The sequence below is a fragment of the Podarcis erhardii genome (genome assembly GCF_964252035.2).
Source record: "Podarcis erhardii genome assembly, chromosome: 7".
Classification (NCBI taxonomy): domain Eukaryota; kingdom Metazoa; phylum Chordata; class Lepidosauria; order Squamata; family Lacertidae; genus Podarcis; species Podarcis erhardii.
The window spans coordinates 65,270,509-65,291,661 of NC_138511.1; the positions used below are offsets into that span (position 1 = coordinate 65,270,509).

Below are 21,153 nucleotides of genomic sequence, written 5' to 3' on the forward strand. Positions count from 1 at the left end.
CTGAGAAGCATCTACAGCTTGGGAGGTGGTGGCTGGGGGTGTTTCCCTTGTCTTGAGCACCAGCCTGATATTGAGCTTTCTCAGGAACATTCCTTATCATGTTTATTATCTTCAAACCTCTTGCCTCATAAACGATTTGGTGGTGACACAGCCAGGTGCTTTGATGTCAGCATAACACATTCCAATGAGCTGTGCTCAGGTCTGGGAAATGAGGATCGGGTAGGATCAAGCCTCAGCTCCTCAGCTGTAAAATGGAAATGAGACGTTGTGAGGCCAAACTGAACAACCAGTGTAATACATTTTTAAAAAGTGGACCCTGTGACCACGGTGGTAAGTACCGTAACATTCCCTGGGAACACAATTTTCAACTGAAAATACATGAGGACTCTTGGAATAGAATATGGAACAAGATCCTGTTTAAATCTGTCTCTGCTAGGGTAAGAGGAAATGCTACAAAAATTATATATTGTTCATACCTCACCATCCCCATCACACTCTCCACAGAATAACGAAATGGCTTTCTCGGATGTGCCAGAGGGGTGTAGGGATATGAGTACATTTTTTTGTCACATGTGGTGGCTGTGTCGAGACGTTGCTATGTTCTGGAGGGATATATTTTAAGAAATCAACAGCATTACCACCACGTCATTTTTATCTGGACTGGCTCTCTTAAACAAATTTGATGGGTAACGTAAATTAGTGTTCCAAAATGACCTTGTGACATTCCCCCTTGTTGCTTGGCATCATGAAGTATGGAACTTAGCAATGATGGGGAAATTAACGCATAAACTTAAGGCTTGAAGAAAATGATTTGGAGCAGATAACTTTTCTGACATGTGACATTGTCTTATTACACATGGTACAAAAAAAGAGAAAGTCTGCAATCATCCGGCCACCCACGGCCAACTGCGGCTGAGTACTTTGGGTTGGCCCCTATAATAAAAACAATAACAATAATGAATACTTTACATGATTTTGAGCCTTACCTGTGTAATTGTTTTCTATCCATTGTTATCATTTGGGGGGGGGGTTTTGGTTTTTTTTACTAAAAAATAATAAAAACATTTTTTAAGAAAAGTGGAAGCTGCAACAAAATGTTGCAGTGCTCCAGCCACTCCATTCCATTCTCTCTTCCTTAGTGGTCTCTCTCCCACATACAACCCGCAAACAGGCAATCAGCATTTCACAGCCACTGGGCACACCTGGCCCTTTCGGGACTGTTTCTCCCACTTGAGGGAGGATTCCACCCCCTTACACACACCACCCTTAAAATAAAATTGTACTTCTTCAAACTTCTGCAGTTCCCTGAGCCTGCTGATACAGCTATAGTGTGCCTGGATTGTACTGTTTTGGCTATATTAACAGCGGCACTCACTACTTGAACATCAGAAGTAAAGGGAAGAAGGAGTCTTAGTAAGGGTGTTCAAGTGATACTAAGGTTTCCAACCTGACAATAATTCTATTTTATTAATGTGAATTAATTAACATTTAAAAGAAACATGTTATGTATTGCATTATTACAGTCAATACAAAAGGACAATTCATTCCCCAAATGCTGAGAACACTTCACATTTATTTTATTGATATCCTGGGGGATATCATCAATTTGTCCCTTGGCACCGGGATATTCCCAGGGGAATTGAAGGAGGCAGTGGTGCGTCCGCTCTTAAAGAAAACATCATTAGATCCCTTAGATCTATCCAATTACCGCCCGGTCTCGAATCTTCCATTCCTGGGTAAGGTGATTGAGAGAGCGGTTGCTGAACAGCTTGGTAGGTTTCTGGATGAAACATCCGCTCTGGATCCATTCCAGTCCGGCTTCCGCGCTGGTCATGGGACCGAGACGGCTCTGGTCGCCCTAACAGATGATCTCCGCAGGCAGCTGGATCGAGGCGGGTCGGGGCTGCTGATTCTTCTAGATCTGTCAGCAGCCTTCGACATGGTCGATCACGAACTCTTGGACCACCGCCTTGCCAACGTGTGGATCCAGGGCACAGTCCTTCAATGGCTGCGCTCATTTCTCTCTGGTCGGGGACAGAGGGTGGCGCTCGGGGGGGGGGGGAATTGTCATCGCGCCACTCCTTGGTGTGTGGAGTGCCTCAGGGTGCGATTCTCTCCCCGATGCTTTTTAACATCTTTATGCGCCCCCTCGCCCAGCTTGTCCGGAGTTTTGGGCTGGGTTGCCATCAGTATGCTGATGACACCCAACTCTATCTGTTGATGGACGGCCATCCTGACTCGGCCCCAGACACACTGGCGAGATGTCTGGAAGCTGTGGCTGGATGGTTACGTGGGAGCCGGTTGAAGTTAAATCCTTCGAAGACAGGTCCTCTGGCTGGGGCGGGACGATATGGGATTGAGGGGGCAACTCCCATCTCTTGCGGGGGTGCAATTAGTGCCAGCACCGTCCGTTAAGAGTTTGGGTGTAATCTTCGATACCTCCCTCTCTATGGAGGCGCAGATTACAGCTATAACAAAGGCGGCATTTTTTCATCTCCGCCAAGCTAAGCAGTTGGCCCCTTATCTCTCTCGCCCTGACCTAGCCACTGTGATCCATGCGACGGTCACCTCCAGACTGGATTATTGTAACTCGCTCTACGTGGGGCTGCCCTTGAGACTGACCCAGAAACTCCAGCGGGTGCAGAATGCCGCGGCGAGACTCCTTATGGGGTCTTCGCTGCGAGATCACATTCATCCGGTACTATACCAGCTGCACTGGCTCCCGGTGGAGTACAGGATCAGGTTTAAGGTGCTGGTTTTAACCTTTAAAGCCCTATACGGCCTAGGACCCTCGTACCTACGGGACCGCCTCTCCTGGTATGCCCCACAGAGAAACCTACGGTCTGCAAATAATAACATCCTCAAGGTCCCAGGCCTCAGAGAGGTTAGGCTGGCCTCAACTAGAGCCAGGGCCTTCTCGGCTGCGGCTCCAATCTGGTGGAACGCTCTGTCACAAGAGACTAGGGCCCTGCGGGACTTGACATCCTTCCGCAGGGCCTGCAAGACAGAGTTGTTCCACCAGGCCTTTGGTCAGGGCGCAGGCTGACTCCCTCCTCTGGCAACCTGCACAGAATCTTGCTTAATTAGTTGCCATTAATTTGATTTTAATTGATTTTTACAATGAAATATTTTTAGAATGTGTGAATATCTGATAGTTTGATTGTTGATTGTTGTTAGCCGCCCTGAGCCCGGCTTCGGCTGGGGAGGGCGCGATATAAATAAAATTTATTATTATTATTATTATTATTATTATTATTATTATTATTTTTAAAATACTGTATTTTGCCTTTTCTAAAAGGCTTACAGGATGGCTAACAGTGCGAATATCCAATAATACAAAAAAAAAGAGCAGAAAGATAAAAATGCTGGAAAAACACAAATACAACAGTGACACTTATGAATAAAGTACAGTATTAAGAAACAATAGTTATCCCAATCTTTCTGGCAACACCAGCCCTATAAGGTCTAAGAGTGTTGCTTAAGGCTGCCCAACAAATTTGTAATTACCTCGGGTTACAAACGCTTCGGGTTACAAAGACTTTGGGTAACAAACTTCACTAACTCGGAAGTAGTACTGTAGCACCCTGCTTGTGGTTAACGCTTAGCTGGAATGAAATATTCAACGCAGCAATAGAGAAATTAAAATAGTAATTTATTTGTCAGACAAATAAATAAGAGGCTCAGTGGTACGTGGTTACCAAGCTCTGGCCTGGCCTCCTGCCATTCTGGCCAGCACTTATATTCCCTTAATCCAGCCCCCTTTGCTCCTCCTGTGGCTGCCTCTGTCCAATCAGCCTGGTTGAAATTCCTATTGGCTGTTTGCTAGAACCAATCACAAAAGATACACCCACAAAAGATACACCCACTTCCTTGCCCTTATAAGGGAGACAAAGAGCTATATATAAATGACAAATAAGTAATAATATATCTTACATGGAATCTTAATTACCAGCTCACCTCTTGCCCTTCTTGCCCTATTGCCTTCTAAAACAAATGGTTTAATCTTACATTTTATGTTCAACAGATGTCAAGGATCTTGAGTTTCACATCAACATTGAAAGATTTCCTTCATTTAATGTTTCTAAACAAAATGCCTGACAACTATATATCAAGACTGCTTGGATGGCGTCTTCTGTCTGGCAGGGTGGGGGGGCTGGTGGCTGACTTAATTTCAGGATAAATACAACTCTTACAACCATATGAAATAAGAATCTAGCATTCCTTAAATCCTTTGCATAATTACATTTAAGCCAATATATTTAAGCTAATATATTTCATACATTTATCATAGGTAGCCTCTTAAAAGAATAAAGCTTCTCAAAGTGAAAAGGAAGGAACTCAATAAAACACAGCTTTTAAAAGAAGCCTCTTCAGTTTGCACCTCCCCCTTTCCCCCTCCTCTCCAGCCTCAAAATAAAATAGGAAGAAGCTGCTTCTTCTGCCAAGCCAGTTGCCTTTCCAACATTTAACACATTTTAACCTTTTTTAACTCTCTTAGTTTAAGAAACAGCTTTAGAAGAGACTTCCCCAAAAATGCTCTCTTTCTTTCTAGCTAAATGTTTTTCCTTCCATTTGCTCCTGGCCTTTCAACCTTAGAAAGAAGATCTGGCTCATTTTACTGGGAGGCACATTAGTATTATCTTTCCCCATTCCTAATGGTGTTTTCTCAGCCTTGGGGCAGCATATGTAATTCTCCCTTTTTATGACTTTGAGAATTGTTTTTCTACTATAAATCAATGGGGCCCTTCTTGTCTTAGGAGGAAAAACATCTTGCCAAGGTTCTTTTAGGCAGCTGGTCTTTTGCCTGGCATGAAACATTTGAAAATCCTTTTTTTTAAGCTCATTTTTAAATACAAGCCTTGATTGAAATATATAGAAGCTTTGATAAAAATGCAGGCTTATGATTAGATGCCTCATTCCCCCCTTTCAAGCTCAAGGACCTTCATCCCAAGTGTCCTTGATAGCTTGACCGTCATCATATTCCTGAGGTAAAGCTCTGTATAGGGCCATGATATGAGGTAGAGTTTCATTTGAAACCATCTTGCTAATTGTACTTCTAAAACATGAAATGATACATGGCATCATACATAAAACCAATACTACTACTGTCAAGAAAAACAAGCAAGACAATAGTATCCCTTTGAGTCCTGTGACATTAGGTAACCAATTGGTGAGCCATCCCATATCCCATCCTTCCCATGTTTGTACTGGGACATGTGCTATATTCTCCATCTTTGTGGCCAACACACGGATTGCCTCACCATTATCAGAAATGTTAAAGCAACAGGCATTCCCTGTCAAGTTCAAGACTCCACATAGGCCTCCCTGCCTGGCAAGTACATAATCCATTCCCATTTTCAGCTGCAAAATGGCGGCTCTACTTTCATCCAACTGTTGTGCAATAAGTCTCAAACTCTGGGCCGTTGCATTGGTTACAAGTTCCACTACTGCTTGCAATCGAATTATTCTGTTTAGATTATAAATAGGATCCCGTGCCCCTTGTATGAGCTCACCAGGATTCCAGGAGGCAGGATCATAATAGGCTATAATGCGCTCTGGCGGCCAATCATCAGTACCGCTCCAACTTTGGGTACTTCCTCCTGCTATATGAGAAATATCAGCATTCCTTTGTGTTCGCCTGGCCGAACTAGTGGGCATAATCCACATTGGTGGTAATACCCAACCCAAGAAACAAGTCCCACTCCATTTGGAAGGGAGTTTCTTGTACGCCCATTCTCCACATATCCACCACAACCATCGGGTCTGAGGTTTTTGGTACGGGGAATACAGAAGGCGAAATACCAAAAGGGGTAGAGAGTTCACAGTGCAGTATGTTAGATTGCCTTCTTCTGTCACAGTTATGTTCCACACCACTTTCCATGCATGAATAAAAGGAGGTGCACAGGGCAAGGCATTCCGAGTTCGATAGGTAGTACCGTGTGCCCAGGTATGACTATTCTTCTTATAATCCCAAGTATAGTGACAATGAGAAGAGCCTATCATGGGAGAATCAGCTGCATCTGATGATTTATGTACACAGAATTCCCCTTGTACAGGTATAACTCGTAATGGTTTAGTTGAGTTCCATCCGGGGAAATTCTGTATTTCAGTTTGGTGTGGCATTTCGCTTACCATACCAATAGCATCTAATGGTATCGGTAATAACGGCATACCTCCCTCTGAATCATCTGGCCCAAGAGAGCAAACAAGGCAATTGGTCCTATTTGCAACATTAGCTACCATTTCAGCTAAACCTACCCACATATTGTGGTCATGGCTGAATCCATATTTAGCCAATTTGGTCAGATTCAAGGACCCTTCCCCTTCCCAAGGGATCAGGATTAATAAAATCATGTTGATGTCTAGTATATGCATTCCTTCCACAAAAGATTACCTTATTATGATAGCAAATAATTATTAGCCCCAATATAATTCCCCCAGTGACAGAAATGGGGAACCACCAAGACCAAAACATATATCCCGAGGATCCCCAATGAGTAATATCTCTGATAATTGTTCCACAAGGGGGGGGCAGTCAATCAATTGTATTAGAGAATCTTTCCGTTCACAGTCGCTGGTTCAGACGCTCCTCAAGCTTCAGGCGTGCGCAGGTCAGCCAGCTTCCAGGTTGTGGCTGCAGCAGGCCGGTCGTCAAATGTTGCCCGTGACCTAGCCCGTTCCCGGTAGGGCTAGATACAGGGGTTTTTGGAGAGAGTTAGTTTTAAAGGATTAGAGGGGTCACCTTTGCACGTCCAACTGCCTTCAGACTTCTTCAAACGAGAGTGATGAATCCAGGGGGTCACCTCAGCTACCTTCACCGCTGTTGGAGTAGAGAGCAAGACGGTGTAAGGTCCACGCCACTTAGGTGCAAGTGGATCGCGTTTCCACTCTTTCACCCATACGCTATCGCCAGCCTGGAACTGATGAATCGGCTCGGCAATGCTGCACGGCGTGCGCTCGAGGGCCCACCTGTTAAGAGAAACAAAAACACGGGAGAGAGATTGCACTTGTTCCTGTGTCACATGGTCTCCTATTTGTTTAAGGTCAGCTGGAATATCCTGAACAAAGGAGGGCGGTCTCCCATACAGGAGCTCAAAAGGTGACAACTTAAGTCTTTTTGTGGGTGCACACCGAACACGAAACAGTGTTATGGGTAACACATCTACCCATCCCAATCCCGTTTCCTGGGTTAATTTTGCCAATTGGGTTTTCAGAGTCCGATTCATTCTTTCAGTTTTCCCTGAACTCTGAGGCCTATATACTGTATGCAGTCTCCATTTTACTTGTAGGACTCGACATACATCTTGTACTACTTGATCAATGAACGCTGGCCCATTATCACTTCCAATGCATCTAGGTAATCCAAACCTTGGGATCAATTCAGTGAGGAGTCTTTTAGTTACCTCTCGTGCCTTTTCAGTTCGGGTGGGAAAAGCTTCAACCCATCCGGTAAGAGTATCTACAAACACAAGGAGATACTTGAATCCCTTAGAAGGGACCAGCTCTGTGAAGTCCACAATTAGGCTTTCCATGGGGACGTATCCCACATGCTGAATTCCAGGAGGTTGTACCGGTCCCTGCCTGGGATTGTTTTTAGCACAAAGAACACATTTCTGTGAAATGCAAGTTGCTAATTGTGATAGATTAATAATATACAACTTCCGACTGAGACTCTCTCTAGTTGCAGTACCGCCAAGGTGAGTAGATTCATGATAATTTCTTACAATTGTGCCTGCTAGATGATGAGGTACATAAATCCTATTGTCCGGCAGGATCATCCAACCGTCCCTCACAACCGCTCCTTCCTGTTCAGCCCACTTCCTCTCTTCTGGGGTATAGTGAGGTTTAACTTCTTCTGGAACTACCTCTGGTATGAGGGCTGCTATAAATCCTCCCACAGGCTTTTGGGCTGCCTCTCGGGCTGCTTTGTCAGCAGCATGATTTCCTCTGGTTATTGGATCCCTTCCTCGTCCATGACCTTTGCAGTGCATTACAGCAATCTGTTCTGGAGCCCATACTGCTTCTAACAGGATTTCTACTTCAGGTCCATATTTCAAGGCCTTCCCGTGGGCTCCGATTAGACCTCTTTCTTTCCATAGAGCTCCATGTGCATGCAGGGTTAAGAAGGCATATTTTGAATCAGTATAGATGTTTGCCTTACATCCGGCTGCCAATTGCAGAGCTCTAGTTAAACCTATAAGTTCAGCCTTTTGTGCTGAGGTGCCAGCAGGCAAAGCTTCAGCTTCCACAACTTCCTCATTGGTGACCACAGCATATCCTGCTCGTCTGGCACCTTCATGCAGGTAACTGCTACCATCCGTATAATATACAACATCTGGATTTTTCAATGGCTCATCTTTCAGATCAGGTCTACTGGAATAAACTTCATCCATTACTTGGAGACAATCATGTGATTCCTCATCATCTACCTCTGGTAGGGGCAGCAAAGTCGCTGGATTGAGCATATTCACTACTCGTAGATGAATCCTGGGATTTTCACACAATAGGCCTTGGTATCTAGCCATCCTTGGGTTCGTTAGCCAATAACTACCCTTATATTCCATGAGTGTCAGAACAGCATGAGGTACATTCACATACATCGTCTGGCCAAAGGTAAATTTATCAGCTTCTTTGACAAGGCTCGCAGTGGCCGCTACTGCCCTTAGGCATGGAGGCCATCCTTTTGCTACTGAGTCCAATTGTTTAGACAAATAAGCTACTGGACGGTTCCAACTTCCTAATCTCTGGGTCAGGACTGCCGCTGCAATCCCATTCTGTTCATGTACATACAGCTGAAAGGGTTTTTCCGAATTAGGCAATCCAAGGGCTGGTGCCTCCATAAGTCGCTGTTTGATAACTAAAAAGGCTTGTTTCTGCTCAGGTCCCCATACGAATGGGTCCTTTTCTGCACCTCGAGTGCTTTCATGTAAGGGCTTGGCCAGACTGCTGAAATCAGGTATCCATAGTCTACAAAACCCTGCTGTTCCCAGGAATCCCCTAAGTTGTTTTCTTGTGGTAGGTTCCTTGATAAGGCAAATAGCTTCTTTCCTCTCTGGTCTCAATGCTCGTTGTTGGTGTGAGATGTCAAAGCCCAAATATTTGACCTTTTCTAAACATAACTGTGCCTTTTTCTGGGAAACTCGGTAGCCAGCTTCCCAGAGCAAGTGGAGCAGTTCCTCTGTCCCTTCTTTACAGGTATCAAAATCCTTTGCAGCTAGTATAAGATCATCCACATATTGCAGAACCACCTTTTCTCCCGGTGTTGAGGGGTAACTTGTTAGATCCCTCGCCAAGGCAGTGCCAAATAAAGTTGGGGAATTTTTGAATCCTTGGGGCAATCTTGTCCAGGTTAGCTGGCCTTTTGTTCCTGTCAAAGGGTCTTCCCACTGGAAGGCAAATATAGGTTGGCTCTGTGGTGCCAGCCGGCAACAGAAGAATGCATCTTTCAAGTCCAATACAGTAAAAAATGTTGCTTCTGGTGGGATCAAACTCAGCAAGGTATATGGGTTTGGTACATTTGGGTGCAAGGTCTCGATAGCCTGGTTTACGAGCCTCAAGTCCTGCACTGGCCTGTATTCATCTGTCCCAGGTTTTCGAACAGGCAAAAGGGGTGTGTTCCATTCTGATTGGCAAGGCTTAAGCAGACCATATTTTAATAGGCGGTCCAAATGTTTCTGGATGCCCTCCGCTGCTCGCCGGGGTAAGGGATATTGCTTTACAGATACAGGGGTAGCCATAGGTTTTAGGGTTACTACAATTGGAGCTATATTCTTAGCCATTCCTGGTGGGCTATTTTCAGCCCATACTCCTGGTGGCACCTGTAGAGTTCGGAGGAGCTTGTTTAATTCTGTATCCAATGTGGGTTGGACTTGCAAGGCTGACATTAGGCGCCATGATTGTTCCTTAGGTACTGAGAGGGTAATTATTCCTGCTGCTTTTGATGGCAGTTTCATTTCTGGACCTCGAGGAGTGAAAGTGATTTGGGCCTGCAATTTGGACAGCATATCTCTACCTAAGAGAGGTATTGGACACTCAGGTATATACAAAAACTGATGGGTTAAACGATGTCCCCCAATCTGGCATTCCAAAGGTTGGAGGAAAGACCTCTTGGCTGACTGTCCAGTGGCACTTTTAATGACTACACTTTTAGATGCCTTTTTCTGCAATAGTTCTGGGAGTACCGAGTATTCAGCCCCAGTATCAATCATAAAATCTATTAAATGGCTCCCTAATTGAATCGTGACCGTGGGCTCCTGGAAGCCTAACTTTATGGAGTCCGGTCGTTCCTAGTCTTGGGTAAAATCCTCTTCTGCCAGTCCAATGAAATTGTCTCTACTCCGTCCCTGTCCTGGTCTCTGATATCTTCCATCTCGGATCATTCCCCGTCCCCGTCCCTGGTTTCTTGGGCCGGAGCCTGGGCCTGGGCCTGGGCCTGGGCGCACTTCTTCCAACCTCAGGGGTTCAGGACACTCCCGCTTCCAATGACCCTCCTTCTTGCAATTTGCACATTGATTCCTTCCCAGTGGTGGATTCCTTCCTCGCCCTCGCCCTCCATTTAAGGGGCGGTGGTCTTGCTTCACTGCTGTGGCTAGCATTACCATCTTTTCCTTCTGCCACTTCTTCTTCTCTTGCTTCTCAGCCTCATCCCTATTCCGATAAACTCGGCGTGCAATGGCCATAATTTGGCTCATCAGCATCCCTTCCCATCCTTCTGATTTCTGAATTTTCTTACGAATGTCAGAAGCGCACTGGGCCACAAATGTAGCAGTAATCATTCTACTGTTTTCAGGGGCTTCAGGGTCAAAAGGAGTCCATATACGATAGGCTTCTTGCAGCCTCTCTAAAAAGTCTCCCGGACTCTCATTTGGTTTCTGTTCTACTTCTGAGACTTTAGACATATTAGTGGGCTTCTGGCATGCCCTGCGGATACCTTGCACAAGTGTCTGGCGGTAGGTGGTAAGTCTGGCCAGGTGAATTGCATTGTTTGGATCCCAATTAGGATCTTCCAAGGGAAAGTTATCTTGGAGATGACGGTCAATATTATAAATATTTCCCGCTCTGGCCTGCTCACGCAAATATATCTGTGCCTTTTCAATTATGTCTCTCCTTTCCTCAGTGGTGAACAGAGTATTTAGGAGCTGGCGACAATCTGTCCAAGTAGGGCTATGAGTATTTACTATTGAAGTCACCAAGTCCATCATAGCCTGAGGTTTTTCTGCAAAAGATGGGGTGTGTGTTTTCCAATTCATCAGATCTGTAGTTGTGAATGGAATATATTGCAGGGTCGAAGTTCGAGGTGGCCGTGGTCCGGGTTGCCCATTAACCAGCGCAGGCTCCTCAAGTGCATCAAATACTCTTCTAAGAGGGGCTACTACGTGATCTTTCTCTTCACTTTGCTCTAGGGGCCTCAAATCATAGGGGATGGTATCTGTCGCAAGGCGTTCTTTTAGCAGCTTTATACGCCTGGCTGTATTGCTTGCTGACCGAGCAAGGTCTCCCTGTAACTTCTGTAACATTTCTCTGGGACTTGGATGTACAGGGGTTTGGGGTGGGCAATCAGTTGTTCCACTAAAGGAGACTGTAGATGGAGGTCTATTAGGAGTCACAGGTGGAATAACCACTTCTGCTTGGGCTTTATTATAGAACTCCAATGCCTCCTGAAGATATTTATCATAATCTATCAAGGAATCAAGCTCTGTGACTCCACTCCCATTATTCATTCCAGTTTCTTGCCTTGGGGTTACAACTGGTGGAGTGTTTGGATTAAGCTCCCTTCGATGTGGAGCATAGGGTGGAGGTGGAAGCACCTCTTCCTCTGGCCCCTCAAAAATGGGTTTGAGTTTATTTGGCAAGATTCCTTTCCTAGCTTCGGCTTTTACAGCCAATAATTTGCATCGTTTGACTTTGCATTCCCTTATCCATGGAGGATTTTTATTTAATGTGCTCAGCCAGGAATCTATATATGGAAATTGTTCTGGGCACCCTCCAGTTTCTTTGGCGATATCAGTCCAAAGTTTGCTTACTAAATTTATATCAAAGGTTCCCTGGGATGGCCATCCAGTAATTTGTTTTGGCCATTCTAGTTCACATAACGTTCTCAAGCGCTCTGGCGTCATTTTGACTCCATATGCCCCTGAGAAGGCTTTCTTAAAATTATTTAACATACACTCAAGAGGTGTATTTTCCCCCTTTGAACCCCCAACTCCCATTGTATGGCCCTGTGAAGTATCCACTCAGTCACTCACAGACGCGCTTCGTGGGTTTCCTTGCCTAGTGAAGTCGCCTTACTAGGAACCGAAGTACTGCCCACTCCACACTCGGGTCAGCTACAGATTGCTCTGTACTTTCTCACACATACAATGCGCTGGATACTTCACCACACTCTACCTCCCAATTTTTCCCTTTCCCTACACCAGATCACCATCTGATGTACCCAACCACCTAGCGTACTCAGTTTCCCCTTACTGAGACGCAGAAGTTTGATCAAGACTTCTCTTCCTCCTAATTAATTGGAGGGCCAAAAATCCCTTTGTGCACTTACCCTTGGTTGGTTCCCTGTTTCCCCCGGTCCGTCGCCGCCAGTGAGCAGGGTATCAGACAGACGAGTCTTCTGCGTTCCCCCTGGAAAAAATTACCAGTGCGCGCTTTGGGTAAGCAGTTGTCCTCTCTCTTGTACCCTGCCCAGTAGGGCGAAGGGGCTGCGTTCCAGCAGACCACTTATCCGAGTCACAGGGCACCATAAAATGTAGCACCCTGCTTGTGGTTAACGCTTAGCTGGAATGAAATATTCAACGCAGCAATAGAGAAATTAAAATAGTAATTTATTTGTCAGACAAATAAATAAGAGGCTCAGTGGTACGTGGTTACCAAGCTCTGGCCTGGCCTCCTGCCATTCTGGCCAGCACTTATATTCCCTTAATCCAGCCCCCTTTGCTCCTCCTGTGGCTGCCTCTGTCCAATCAGCCTGGTTGAAATTCCTATTGGCTGTTTGCTAGAACCAATCACAAAAGATACACCCACAAAAGATACACCCACTTCCTTGCCCTTATAAGGGAGACAAAGAGCTATATATAAATGACAAATAAGTAATAATATATCTTACATGGAATCTTAATTACCAGCTCACCTCTTGCCCTTCTTGCCCTATTGCCTTCTAAAACAAATGGTTTAATCTTACATTTTATGTTCAACAGATGTCAAGGATCTTGAGTTTCACATCAACATTGAAAGATTTCCTTCATTTAATGTTTCTAAACAAAATGCCTGACAACTATATATCAAGACTGCTTGGATGGCGTCTTCTGTCTGGCAGGGTGGGGGGGCTGGTGGCTGACTTAATTTCAGGATAAATACAACTCTTACAACCATATGAAATAAGAATCTAGCATTCCTTAAATCCTTTGCATAATTACATTTAAGCCAATATATTTAAGCTAATATATTTCATACATTTATCATAGGTAGCCTCTTAAAAGAATAAAGCTTCTCAAAGTGAAAAGGAAGGAACTCAATAAAACACAGCTTTTAAAAGAAGCCTCTTCAGTTTGCACCTCCCCCTTTCCCCCTCCTCTCCAGCCTCAAAATAAAATAGGAAGAAGCTGCTTCTTCTGCCAAGCCAGTTGCCTTTCCAACATTTAACACATTTTAACCTTTTTTAACTCTCTTAGTTTAAGAAACAGCTTTAGAAGAGACTTCCCCAAAAATGCTCTCTTTCTTTCTAGCTAAATGTTTTTCCTTCCATTTGCTCCTGGCCTTTCAACCTTAGAAAGAAGATCTGGCTCATTTTACTGGGAGGCACATTAGTATTATCTTTCCCCATTCCTAATGGTGTTTTCTCAGCCTTGGGGCAGCATATGTAATTCTCCCTTTTTATGACTTTGAGAATTGTTTTTCTACTATAAATCAATGGGGCCCTTCTTGTCTTAGGAGGAAAAACATCTTGCCAAGGTTCTTTTAGGCAGCTGGTCTTTTGCCTGGCATGAAACATTTGAAAATCCTTTTTTTTAAGCTCATTTTTAAATACAAGCCTTGATTGAAATATATAGAAGCTTTGATAAAAATGCAGGCTTATGATTAGATGCCTCATTACCTCGGATTGAGAACTTTGTCCCAGGATGACAGCAGAAATTGTGTGCCAGCAGAGGCCCCATTAGCGAAAGTGCACCTCAGGTTAAGAACGGTTTCACGTTAAGAACATACCTCCAGAACGTATTCAAGTTTGTAACCCAAGGTAATGTAATGCAATGGCTAAGGTGAAATTTAAACCTGTGATCTCCCACCCCACAGAAGACTCAGAGGGGCTTGACAAGATAGGAGAGTGGTTTTTTAATCATACATCTACTTGTGACCCCAAAACCAGCAAAGGAGGAACAGGATTTCCTCACTATGTGCCTGCTTCCACCTTGCTCTACATAAATCTCTGTGCTGCCTTTCCATGAAACTGATCCTCAAGGAGCCATAGAAAAACAAACAAACAGAATGATTAAAGATGGAGGGCCTTGCTGTAGCCAAGGGCCTTTTGAGTAGCTGTGCCAGCATTGTGAAACCCCAGAGCTATTCCGCTTCCACCCTCTTTTCTTTTCACTGGCCAGGGAAGATCTAGCTATTTAGGTCACCATGCCCATAACATGCATTGAATACATGCTTACAGCATGTGGCTTCCCTCAAAGAGTTATGGGAATGGTTGCTTGTTAAGGGTGCTGGGAACTGTAGTCCTGTGGGGGTAAACTACAAGTCCCAGAATTCTTTGAGGGAAGTCATGCCTGTTAAAGTGGTATAAATGTGCTTCTCGCCTATCCCTGAACTGAGATGGAAGTTCCGTTTTACCTGGGATTGTGAACTTTTCCAGGGTGTGTTTGTGTTTTATGATTTTATTACTGCGTTATGACTTGCTGTTTAATAGTTTTATAGACTGTTATATTACACATTTGAGTCCTATGGTAGAAATAAATGCATGAGAGAACTAAATAGAACAAATAAAGACACTGGGTCAATATCCAACATTAGTTGTAGAGCTAATTCTTGCAGTGGGTCTACTCTGACAATGGCCAATATTGGCTATCACCCATTTAATAAAGTAAAATATTGCATGCCAGGACCAAACTCTGAGTGATGCGCGATTCCAGGGGTTCCAGGTGCTTACCCAGGGTTCGGTTTCTATGGAATGAGGGACAGCAGAGATTCTGGTGTCTTTGTTATATATTTCTCATTTACACATTTCTACATTAACACCCTAAGAGTTATTGCTTCTCCCATAGTCACAGTATGAGATCCTAGCCCAGCTCACCCACCACTTGCCCTGATCTTTGACCTTCTCACTACCAGCCAGGTGAGGGAGTGAGCCATCCATTTGCCCTCTGGCACAGAGCAACTTCCTCTCTTATACTAACCACATGTATGTAGGACGTAGGACGTACTTAGGGGCCATTATGGCCTTGCCTGGCTAATTCAGCAATGATTTTAACCCTTGCTGGATCCAGGAATTAGAAGGGACTCTGGCATACAGCCTAACTCCCTGCCTCCCCACCCCCATTCACATCAATACATATTGGAGGGGACAAGGTCAAAGGAAGATGCTGGTCTCCCTCCCGATCTCCTTTGGGAGGTTGTGGACTCTCCTCCCTCTAAGCAGAAGTTGGATGGCCATCTGTCATGGATACTTTAGTTGAGATTCCTTCATTGCAGGGGGTTGGACTAGATGACCCTTGAGATCCTTTCCAACTCTATGATTCTGTGCCTGCGTGCGATCACGCCTGAGGTACGTGTGTATGCGGGGTCGGTGGTCATTGGCGGCCCCAACATAATGCTGAGTCCATTGATTTCCGCGGGTCTGCTTTAGATACCACGAAGGTTCGCTACCACTCATTTAAGGACTGAAATGCAGCCGATGTTGTGGGGAGGGGCTGAACATGCATGTAACCCCAGCGCCTGTGGTGTGGGGTCGGTGATTACGTGCAGTCCCGCCGCGATGGCGAGAGGGCAGCGCACTCTGCCCATGCTCAAGGGAACTCTTATTCGCTTCTCCTCCCCATACTCAGGAGAGGCTTCTGCAAGCAAGATCTGGGGCAGAGCAATGGAGAGGCGGCCTCTCCCCTCCCTCGCCTCTCTTTCCCTCTCCCTCTCTCTGCTGTGCCCACGGCTGGGGCGGAGGAGGAAGAGGGCTCGGCACTTGGCCCTGCCCCAGCCGGATCACCTGAAAGAGAGAGAGAGAGAGAGAGAGAGAGAGAGAGAGGAGGGCGGCGGGTGGGGCCGGCTGCGCAAACGCGCCCGCTGCTACTTCTGCCGCCGCTGCCAAGGGAGCTGAGGGTATTTGGCCGAGGAGCCGATGGCAGAGCTCGCCCGGAGACCCTCCCGCGCCGTCTGGTAAAGGCCGGGCTCCCCAAGAGCAGGTGGGTGCGCGGAGCATCGGGGCCACGGCAGGGAGACCGAGGAGGAGGAGTCCCCAAGCCGGAGCTTCCGAGGAAGCGCGCAGAGGTTTGCGCCCCGGTGCCCGTCGCCTTTCCGGACAACGGCGCCCATCCCCTGCGGGCCCGCGGCGGGAACTTGTTTCGCGCTTCGTTGGGGACGGAGAGAAAGCTCTGAGGGAAAGAGGCTCCCGCGCAAAACACGCGGAGGATCCGGCTGGAAGAGAGCTGCCCAGAGGGGATCCAAGCTGAGGCGGATCACCTCGACAGGTGCTGAGAAGGTGGCAGCCTTCGGCCAGAATTTGATATAAGTAAGAAGGGTGTGTGTGTAAGAGAGGGGGGGGGGAGGGAGGATGCTTTATCTACTTAATTCCTTTTATGTGTGGCTTTAGGTCTTTAGGTAGACTCTTGAACCTGGACGTTTCCACTTGTATGGTGGGTGATGGAGAGGTGGTTGTTGCTGTGACTATTCTGTATTAGTAGTAAGGGATTCCAAGCTTCCTGCAATGCAGGAATCTTACTAAAGCATCCCTGAGAGATGGCCATCCAATCTCTGCTTAAAACCCTCCCACGAAGGAGAGTCCACCAGTTTTCAAGAGAGTCCCTTCTACTCTCAAACAGCTCTTACCTTCCAAAAGTTCTTGTCCTTGGTGGGGGGTTTTAAAAAAATTAAAAATATTACTTTATTTATTATTCACTTCTCACTAGGTATCTCAAAGCCATTTCCAATGCAATAAACATGTATAGAACAATTGCATGTATAAATGCAGGTGAAGCATTTTCTCTCTCACACACACACACTTAAAACATTTGCAATAGAACAGTTAAAACAAACAGCAGCACGTATCAATTCAAATCCAGTTCAGATACCATCTGCAATTAAAACATGTGCTTGGAAACCTCCTGTAATCCTATGACTTTTTATACCACAAACGTTCCAGGCTTATTTTTTGTACCACTTTCATTGGCCTATAGCAGAAATATGCCCCTGCAGACTGCAATAATGTGGTAACATTGAGAAAGTATCACAGAATAACTAATAAAGAGGAATGACATATGGACGGTTCAGTATAAATGCACCACAAATGCACCACGGTGGTTGTGTCAATGACATGTTGCAGAATACACCACTCTAGGGGCTATTTGAGCCTAGAACATGTGTAGGCAAACTAAGGTCCGGGGGCCGGATCTGGCCCAATAGCCTTCTAAATCTGGCCCGTGGACGGTCTGGGAACCAGCGTGTTTTTACATGAGTAGAATGTGTGCTTTTATTTAAAATGCATCTCTGGGTTATTTGTGGGGCATAGGAATTCGTTCACCCCCCCCCAATATAGTCTGGCCCCCACAAGGTCTGAGGGACAGTGGACAGCCTCCCTGCTGCAAAAGTTTGCTGACCCCTGGTAGAATTAAGACTGAAGTGTTTGTTATTGACTTGCATTCTGGTCTGCAGGTATACAAGATGACCCTCAAGGTCATCCCTTCTAGCCCTACAATTCTATGATTCTATGATTACCTTGCTAAAGCTAATCAGGCTTGGAGTCTAATCAGTCCCTGGCTGTGTAACTAACTACCTGCTCAGGAACCAGATGTTTATGCTGCCTTGGGTTCCATGACAAACGGCAGGATATAAATGTAAGAAAATAAATGCACAAATTATTTTTATTCTGGGTGCACACTTGTGCACTGTCTCTGGGGTTGCACAGTTTTCTGGATGCAATAGAGTTTGGACTAAGGAGCAGGGGCAGAAGGAGGCTGGTGATTGCAGGGGGTTGGACTAGATTACCCTTGGAGTCCCTTCCAACTTTTATAGGTGCCACATAATATTCTCTCCACAAATTTCAGTGTGACATCAACTACTCTCTGGAACTCTGTGCTAGGCAAGGACTTTCATTATATTGTTTTCAACACCTAAACACTTTTTTTGTTTAGGTATGAACAGGTCTGCTTTTCATGGCCCTTGGGGCAATGTGAGGGAAAGGCTTTCCTGCTGAACTTCTGCTTGTTACGCAGCAAATCAAAGTACAAGGTTCTGACATGCATACACACAAACACACACACACAGAGAGAGAGAGAGAGAGAGAGAGAGAGAGAGAGATGGCAACCATAGAAATTAGGAATACAAAAGCACTAAGGGCAGCAGCAGAAGAAAATGAAGAGAACAGGCAGCTGCTGGCAGTAAAAAAACCTCACAATCCTGATTTAATAATCCTGTAATTTAGTGATCCTCTGCATATCTGCTCAGAAGTAAGCTCCATAAAGTCCAGTGGGACTTACAGGTAAGTGTGTTTAGCAGGGGTGCGAAATCTCAAGCCTGGGGCGAATGTGGCCCTCTAGGCCTCTTTATCTGGACCTTGAAACTCTCCCCAGGCCACACCTCTGCTGTGTACTCTGAGGATTTTTGCCTGGCTGGAATGTGTCCTTCAACTTTGGATGGAGCTTAGAAAGAAGGTGTGTACAAAAGTAAAATTTACATGGTTTACTCCAGCCACTTTTGCATTTGATCCCAGCCACCACTGGTGTGGAGCTCTGAGAAGGTTTATTAGAAGGGAATGTGGTTGAAAAGGGGTTGAAAAAAGGGCCGACACCTCTGGTTTACAGGTTTGTAGTGTTAGTGTTTAAGGATGCATATCTTGGTGGCTGTATTTTCTTAACCAAAGATTTCAGTCCCAGTCATTTTCATTACTGAAAAACATTTGAGGTATTTGTACAGCATGTACAATTAACATGGCAACCTTTGATCTGAATACTCCAGCTGTTCGGGGAAAGGAAATTAATGTTAAAGCAGTGTTGACTATAGCAGAGATAAGCATATATTTACAAGTGAGACTTGAAATCACTTTCCACACAATACTTTACAGTTCTCACAATTCCCATTGACTTCAGTGGGTCTTACTCCCAGGTAAGTAGGCATAGGATTGCATCCCTGGTCTCTTTTTGGGTCACTCTTCATGTTATGCTCATATTTTACCCACGCCCAGAAAACAGCCATTTCTTACACTTTGTCACTTGTGAGTATTCTCACCACGGCTTGTGTAATTAGGCTTGACCAAAACACAAGAGACGTTTAGCTAACTAACACTGCCATTCTGTGCACAGATACCTGGAAGTAAGACCCACTGAAATCAGTGCACTAACTTCAAAGAAACAACCATGTCATTACTTTAACTCCAGCTGGAACATCGCAATTTTTTTTAGCTGAATCCCGAGAAGGAGAGCTGCTTTCTGGGCTGCATCTGCGGTGTTAATTTACCCTCTTTAACAGTCATCATGACTTCCCTAAGAGGTGCCAGAGTTGTGTGGAGATTCGTATTCCCTTTGGAGAGTTACAGTTCCCAGAGATTTCTGCAAGAGTATTGGGATGGCTGCATGTTTTTGTGGCTTGGGGGCGGGGGAGAGGAAGACTAGAAGGGCTGGTCAAGAGATGGGAGTATGGATGGGCAAATCTGTCTGTTTTGGTTTCTCTCAGTTTCTCATTTTTCCTACTTGTAAGTTCAGTTCTCCACAGTTCCACATCAGCATTCAAGTTTACTAAAATAAATCTCATCAACATTTTAGTGCAAATTTCTCCTAACATGCACATATTTGCAAAGCATTTCCCCTTAATATAGTTCATTTTTGGATATAATTTTATCTAATGTATATGCATTTTTATGCACTCTTTACCCTTGTATATGCATTTTTGTAAGGTTAAAAAGGTAAATGACACCTGGATGGTTAAGTCCAGTCAAAGGTGACTATGGGGTACTGCACTCATCTCGCTTCAGGCCGAGGGAGCTGGCATTTGTCCACAGATATCTCTCTGGATCATGTGACCAGCATGACTAAAACGCTTCTGGTTCAACGGAACACAGTGATGGAAGCCAGAGTGCATGGAAAGGCCATTTACCTTCCCACTGCAGCGGTACCTGTTTATCTACTTGCACTGGTGTGCTTTCAAACTGCTAGGTTGGTAGAAGCTGGGACAGAGCAATGGGAGCTCACTCCATCGTGCAGATTCAAACAACCAACCTTCTGATCGGCAAGCCCAAGAGGCTCAGTGCTTTAGACTACAGCGCCACCAGAGTAGCTGCCTATTTGTACACATTGATCGGCACTGCAAAATTTGGAGAAGTTCAAATGTCAAAGGTTGATGTGTGTGTGAACATGAACTGAATTAAAGTTCATCCCTACCTGGAAAGTAAGATGAGCCATCCCAAAACATTTAGCTGCCTGAAGCAATGGAAATATGTTTTTCTTTTCTTTTTTCATTCAAAGCCTGCTGGACAGCAGTGGGGCACTATACCTCCACTGCGCCCATAGAGAGCAGGCTAGTTTGGGGAAGGAGGGCAAACCACATGTACTCCCAGCAGTGCCAGCCAGCATAGCCAACGGTCAGGAATGATGGCAGCTGCAGCCAAACATCACCTGGAGAGTCACAAGTTCCCCACCTCTGATTGTTAAGTGCTGCTTCCACCTCCATTCACAGCATTCTGAGAATACCGTACAAAATATGTCTAATTAATGTTTAAAACTTCTACCTTAAGGCATTCTCTCATGCTGCTATGAAAACCTCTTTTTGGCACTCTGGAGCTGACCATACAAGCTCATTTTCGCCACCAGGTAAAGCCAGGAATCATCAAGTAAAATCAGAAGTGTCTGGTTTTTGTTTGGGTTGGAATTAAATTTAAAACGACAAACATCATTGCTAGCAAGATTGGGAAAACATTTTACACTTTTAATTCTTGTTAGCAGTTTCTCACTTTTGCATATC

At 45.1% G+C, this 21,153-nt stretch overlaps 1 protein-coding gene across 4 annotated transcripts in view; it reads left to right on the forward strand.

The window, feature by feature from the left end:
- Nucleotides 1-214: 214 nt before the first annotated feature.
- NCMAP (non-compact myelin associated protein) overlaps nt 215-21,153 on the forward strand; it is a 38,151-nt gene continuing 17,212 nt past the window's right edge. The window contains exons 1-2 of one of the 4 annotated variants that reach the window (XM_081869854.1): nt 16,240-16,388; nt 18,771-18,851. Coding sequence is in view for 1 of the 4 variants with exons in the window: in XM_081869850.1 (XP_081725976.1) it covers nt 252-330 (79 nt within the window). In the remaining 3 variants the exon portion in view is untranslated. Of the gene's footprint in view, nt 331-16,230; nt 16,389-18,770; nt 18,852-21,153 lie in introns of those variants that run through there. The other 3 variants (XM_081869850.1, XM_081869851.1, XM_081869852.1) reach the window with 3 other exon arrangements.